The sequence below is a fragment of the Fukomys damarensis genome, unplaced genomic scaffold (assembly GCF_012274545.1).
Source record: "Fukomys damarensis isolate Sample0158 unplaced genomic scaffold, DMR_v1.0_HiC HiC_scaffold_17, whole genome shotgun sequence".
NCBI classification, from domain to species: domain Eukaryota; kingdom Metazoa; phylum Chordata; class Mammalia; order Rodentia; family Bathyergidae; genus Fukomys; species Fukomys damarensis.
In genome coordinates, this window is record NW_022900929.1 from 44780836 (window position 1) to 44787823 (window position 6988).

Sequence of the window (6988 nt, forward strand, 5' to 3'; positions counted from 1 at the left end):
CTATTTTATCTGAGAATTGGGTAGCTACTATTGCTTGTGTTTGCATTCCTATTGCATGAAATAGTTTTCATCTTTTGATTTTTCAGTCTATTAATTTCTTTTTGTTTTAGATGTGTTTCTTGTGTACAATATACTACTAGATTTTGTCTATTTATCCATTTTGTTAATCTTGTCTTTTGATTGGCAAATTGAGCACAATAACAGTTGCAGTTACAATTGATAGATATTGAGTAACTCTTATCAGTGTATTATTTACTTGTTATTGTTTTGCTTACTTTACCTTCTACTTAATTGCTAGCCCTATCTGATATATTCAACCTTTTGGACAATATAGCATTGCTAGTTTCATATTCTCTCTCTCTCTCTCTCTCTCTCTCTCTCTCTGTTTTGGTTTGTGAGACAGAGTTTCAATATGTAGTTCAAGCTGACCTTGAACTTGCTATGTGACCCAGGCTGGCCTTGAACTCACAGTAATCTTGTCTCAGCCTCCTGGGTGCTAAGATTATAGATATACACCACCATCCCCAGATGTGGGTTTTTTATCACATTTTGCTATGATATCTTGAAAATATTTTGGAGTATTGTTAGTAGTCATAAATTTCCTTAGGTATTCTTTACCACAGAAACCTTTGCCTACCCATTTTAAAAGAATGTTGCATGATCAATCAATCAGGTTGGAAGTTTTTCTTGTTGTTATTGTTGTTTTATGGCTTGAAATGCTTCATTCCAAGCTCTCCTTGCATTTTTTATTTGCAGCAAAGAAGTTTTGTAATTCTGATTATTTTTGCTTATAGGTTATCCATTGCTTTTCTCTACAACCTTCAAGACTCTGTTCTTGTGGTTTTCTGGTATTTTAATTATTAATAGTGTGAAGAGTTTTTTTCTGATCATGGCTATTTGAGGTTCTTTATGCATTAGTCATCTGTATGTTATGTCCTTTTATCATGTCTGGAAAGTTTTTCTGTTTTTACTTTTGTAAACATGCTTTATTTTCCCCCTATGTGTTTGTTGTCTTCTGATTTCCCATTAATTCCAGTTACTCTTATATTCATCTTCTTTGGGTCATCTAACTGCCATTCAATCCAATTTTAATGCTCTTTTCTTGTTTTTTAAGGTATCTCTTGTTAATTGATTACTAAGCATAGCCCTGACATAAAGATCTGATGCTGTGTCCCAAGATAGGGTTCTTGTGCTACCCAAATTTACTACTGAATTTTAAATCTCCTGAATTTCTGTTTGGAACTTTTTAATAGACTTTCTTTTCAATGCAGTGCATTTGCATTTCACATTTTTCTCTTTAGCTCTACTAGATTTGTATTAGTGTCTTCTCTAACCTCACTGATCATTTGTTTCACTTGAGTCATTATATTTCTAATCATATCAGTTTTTAATTCATCAAACACCTTTTGAACTGTTTTTCTTTCCTTCATTGATACCTTTCCAGATATTTCTGCTGTGTGACTTTGATTTCCTCCCTTTTGATGTCCTCTGGATCAGCTTCTGGGAAAGTTGGAAGTTTTTGGAAACATTTGTTGCCTTCTTTTTTCATGTTTCCGTTTTTGTTTGGTTTTGTTTTCTGTGGTGGAGTTTGTATGTCTTTGGCTCACTGCCTGCATCTTTGGGAATGAGCCAGACAATCCAGATATTAGCATACAAAGAAAATTTATTGATAGCACCAACTATGTCACCTTGGAATAGTAGCAAAGTGAGTGAAAACAATGGCATCAAATATGAACTAGATCATAACAATCCCTAAGAATCACTCATGAATCACCCTTAACCAAAGAAAAGAGGTCTATTATCATAGTGCAGCCTTAGAAAATACTGATAGCAACCGGTAGTAAATCAGATTATTTTCTACTGAGAAAATTTCAAGATCATTGTAATAAATTCTATCTTGGTCAGGTCCACCCCTTCCCTACTGAAGGTTACACCCACCAAACCTGGCCACCCACTATAGAATACAGATCCCATGATCTTCCTGATCTGAACTTAAGCTTAAGGTTAGCAGGTGATTTCAGGAGGTCTCTGTCTAGGTTTCACACTCTCCAAACCTGACTCCCAAGTTCTGTCTACTCACTCACAAATGTCCGAGGCTCCACTGTCAGTAACATGGTGAGATAGGCAGATCTTCTTTTAGTTTTTTTAAATAACATTTATACTGTTCTGAATAGTGACTATATTAAGTTACATTCCTATCAACATTTCTTTTCTCCATATCCTCATGAGTTGTTTTTGGTTTGTTTGTTTTTTGTTTTGTTTTGTTTTGTTTTTTTCCGATACCAGGGATCAAACTTGTGCTTGTGAGGCAGGTGATGGAATGACTAAGATAAATCCCCAGTCCTATATCCTCATGAGCTTTGAAAATTTTTGTCTCTTTGATAAGAACCATTCTAACTGAACAACATATATTTCTAAAATAACTACTAAGTACTAACTATGTGTTATTCATGTGTTTTACAATTGATTGCTTGCTTTTGCTGATTAGGTTAGTGGAGTGTGTGTGGTAATATTGGAGATAGTTTAGTTCTTTTTAAGAAGAATTAAAATGAGGCACTAACATCTGAAGAATGATGGCCAAAATAGAAACAGAGGAAAAGATCAGAGGACCATGCAAGAAAAACATAATAACTTCTTGTTAAATATGGTCAAGGCAGGGTTTTCTGGAACAGGTACATTTATGAAACTCTATTACATAGTAATTCCTCTCCATTGCAATAATGAGGACTATTGTTGCAGAAAGAATTGGTAAATGACACACAGAGGCAAGAGTGGGTAAAACAGAAAAAAAAATGTTTGCCAGCAAAGGGTCGGCCTGCACCAAGAGCTGTGCCAAATGACCAACCCCGGGCTGGGTTACAATCTGCCTTTTATAGGAGTTTTACAATTATGACCTCATTTTAGGTGACAAGACATTCTAGTTCCCACAATTCCCACCACAAATCATGGTCATAAGACAGTTTCAATGTTAATCCAAGTGTAGCATTGTCTTTTAGGATGTTTATATTTAGTTATTCCATCCCACATCCCACAAGAGTGGGGATCAGGATGGGAAAGCAGCACTGGTGACATTCCTTTCATCTTAATACCTTTATAGTCATATGGTTTACGAAAAGCTTTATGGTTCAGGGACTGTTATCTTAGCTTGAACATTTGGTTTCATCCTGGGTTGTGGCTAAGCACCTCTAGCATGTGTTAATATTAAACTGGGGCTACATGCCTTAAAAGCTTCAATGGTGAAATCTCAGGTGTTTTGTTAAACAAGCAAAGCAAAGCAAATTACAGAAGCAAAAGGCAGCAGTTATTCCATCTTTTTAACATTTTGTAGGTTTCAGACTATTTACAGAAATGCTCTCTATCACTATAATTTTACAGTCTATCTGATGGAAACCTTTTGTAGTCTTAGATCCTGAATTTGGAGGCTTGTGGAGTTGCAAACCATTTTTTAAAAACTACAGAAATTGCCAAAGTGAAAGATAGTTTATGTTTTGTGATTTCTCATTTCCTTTGTTCTCATTGAAGAGCCTACTTTGGCCATGAAATCTGCATTTTCAGGAGAAGAGTCACTCATTTTCCTTCTAACTCTGTTTATAAAGTCTTCTAACAGGTTGGATTTGTCATCAGGTACTTTATTTAACTCATTTTGAAGGAAACAGCTCTATGCACTGATGTAGGACATCATTATATTTGTTACACAAAAGCTATTTTTTTCTTTCTGTTCTTTTGTCCTTTTTATTCCCTGGATGAAAATAAGTGTGGACTCTAAGGTATAATCCCCAGGAAAATCCAATCAAGGAAGGACTAACTATTCCCCAGACCCAGAACTATTATTTGGTCAGGCATGTCGAAAGTTGCTAATTAGAATCTTTTACCTCACATGCACAAGAATATAAGTCTTTTTGTTTTGCAAAAGGTTATATCTGAGCCAGAACATAAAATTATCTGCCTCTGAATCTAGAAAAGAGTTTTCACCTCAAGTACTCTCATTTTACACATAAAAAATGTTTGACAAGTTAGCACACCGATAATTAATCCAGCCTATATTTTGTAAGTGTATCTGTCTCTAAGATTACTCAGTACTTGTTTTTTCTTTTAATTTCACCCATAATTTAATTCTTATTTGACATATTTGTTACATATGTGTTTGGGAGGAGTATGTTGAAGAATATCAAATGAGCAGGTATGAGTTTTGCTAATGGAATCTGGAATGATGCCTTTGGAAAAGACATAAAAGCAGAATCTTGACTGAATGGTAAGAATTTGATCAGAGGAAGGTATTCCAGATGGAAGAAACATATGATGTTTAATCCTTTAAATCCCATATTTCTTTCTATATCACTATTCTTCATTTCCTTTTATTTTTAAGATAAATTCTTAAGTTATATAATCATTTTTTGTGGGTTTTTTTTCAAGTTCTAATTTCTCTCACCTAGTTCTTAGCATCGCTTAAACAACTTCCTACTTTTCTCTTTAAGAATTATAGCTCTTATATGATTGAAGCTTAAATTTTTTTAATGTTGAAACAAGGTCTTCCTATGTTGCCCAAGATAGTCTTGAACTTGAGGTCACATGCCTCCACCTCCTGAGTAGCTTGGATTGCAAATTTAAGCATTTTGTGTTTTATGAAAATTTGAAGAAATTGGTCTACCACCTTAGGAAAACAGATACTGATTCAGGTAAGGGAGAGTTTTGATTCTCTCTGCCTTTCTTTGCAAAAGGTTTCAATTTTGAATATGAACAAATCCTGAGGCTCAGAGAAGAGTTATCTGTTTTTCTTTGCTTATTCCTTTTTATGCAACCAAAATGAAGGGACTGTAAGACAGAGAATACTTCAATTTTCAGGAGAAACTGTGGTATAGGCAGCTAATATTGTGTATAGGCAGTACTTCAGAAATTGAGTGCTAAGTTTTAATATCACCTTCTCTAGTGGGCAAAGTGCAGAATGAAAATTGCAGAGGTGTAGAGGCCTAGAATAACAAGAAAATAGCACAGTTTAGAAAATATCTAACTAAAATAAAAATATGATGAGAATTGCATTAATATAAACCCAAGAAACTGCATTAACCAATCTCTGCTAACACCTTTTGTAGAACTGGCTTGGTATATAAATGATTTACTTGAGAGGGGTCTAAGAAGAATAATTCTGAATTCTTGGAACTTGGAGAAGACTAGATCAGTGGCAGAATGACATACAAGTAGCATCTTTGGGGAGGTAAAGAGAAGGAAACTAGTATCTAAGAAAGAGTAGATAACGTTATGATGAGATGTGTAAGGGGAGATGGCAATGATGGATTAAACTCCAAGACCCACATCATATGTGAAACTCAGCTAGGTACCCTGATCCTTAGGCCTCTGAAATTATCTTTGATTTTAGGTTGTCAGTAATTTAAAGAGTGGTATAATTAAGAATACCTGGAAAATGGAATCTACTTGTACTTGAATCTTTATTTCTTCTTTTTATGGCACTAAGAATTGAATACAGAGCCTTTCAGGTGTGGTGCATTTTCAGGTGTTTTGTTTTGTTTTGCTTTGCTTTGTTTTCAGAAGGATCTTGCGAAGTTGCCTATTTGCACACACTGGGATGAAACTTGTGATCTTCCTCCCTCATTCTTCCAGAGCACTGGGACACTTTTAGATGTGAAAATCTACAACCTGCTTTGAATATTCATCTTTAAAGAGAATGATGTGCACAACAGAAATTTATAAAAGAAAAGTAGAAAGAAGAGAATATCCACTCATACTTCCTTCACAGAAAAATACAAGATTATCTTAATTTACATCAATACCTATAAGTAGAAATGAATCAACAAAGACAAAATACATAGGAGAGATTTGGAAGGCACAATATATAAAACAAAGAGTATTTACAGAAGGATAAAAAGAACTGAATAAAGTAGGATGAATAAAAGAGCAGAGAATGGAGAAAAGTATTCTAACAAGGATTCAGCGTTGAGAAAATGTAAGAAGGGGAATACAACCTACTGTTCCTGGAAATAGTTGTCATCTTATTTCAAAATAAGAGTAGAACAGTGTATAACTGGAAAATGGATGGTAAACACTAAACAAACAATGTGCTAGGCCTTCTGTATTAAAGAATACTAAAATGAATAGTATCTGCAACCAGCAAAAATTTTAAAGTACTATTGTTAATGACATAATTGTAAATCTAGAGAACTTAAGGCATTCCAGTTTAAAAAAAAAAAAAACTCCAGAAAGTAGGCTGTATAACAGACAAAAGTAAATTCTTCCTTCTATTTTAGCATATTTCCATTCTCTTGCATTTTTAAAAAAATAAAAATTACGAAGTATGAGCCTTTGTACATCCTGATATATCTTCTCCTAAACTCTTAGGTGCCTTTGTTTATATTTCTCCATTCTTGGTTATATGCTAGAGCTCAAACTAAATTTGAAAGAATCAAGTGTTCTTAAATATCTTAGCATGAAAAAAAAAATCCTGGGGTTCATCTCTTGTGACTCTTTGACTGTGCAAATTATTTTTAAAATGCCAAGGTGATCTTCAATTTTTTGTGCCATTATCTATAAACAGGACATCTCAATCAATGTGAAAATTAGATTTTTCTGCACCTCCTGTGCTCTTGAAGGAACAGTAGCTTTTGGATGAGCCTTCACAAGGAAAGTTGATGGATGCAGGAAATCACTCGGTGGTGTCCGAATTTTTCTTGATGGGACTCGCCAGTTCTTGGGAAATTCAGATTCTCCTTTTCCTGATTTTCACAATTTTTTATGTAGCAAGCATGCTGGGAAACCTCCTCATCGTACTCACAATCATCTCAGATCATCATTTACATTCCCCACTGTACTTCCTGCTGGCAAATCTCTCCTTTATCGATACAGGTGTGTCCAGCATCGCAACTCCAAAGATGATTTATGACCTCTTCAGAAAATATAAAGTCATCTCCTTGAAAGGCTGCATCACTCAGATGTTCTTCATCCACACTGTTGGTGGTGCAGAGATGGTGCTGCTGAT

The 6988-nt window shown here is 34.6% G+C and overlaps 1 protein-coding gene across 1 annotated transcript in view; it reads left to right on the plus strand.

Moving 5' to 3' along the window:
• The first annotated feature begins 6641 nt into the window (after window positions 1–6641).
• Window positions 6642–6988, plus strand: part of LOC104849748 (olfactory receptor 4F3/4F16/4F29) — a 1044-nt gene continuing 697 nt past the window's right edge. Inside the window, exon 1 of the mRNA XM_010606272.1 lies at window positions 6642–6977. Within this exon, the coding sequence (XP_010604574.1) occupies window positions 6642–6977 (336 nt within the window). The remainder of the gene's footprint in view (window positions 6978–6988) is intronic.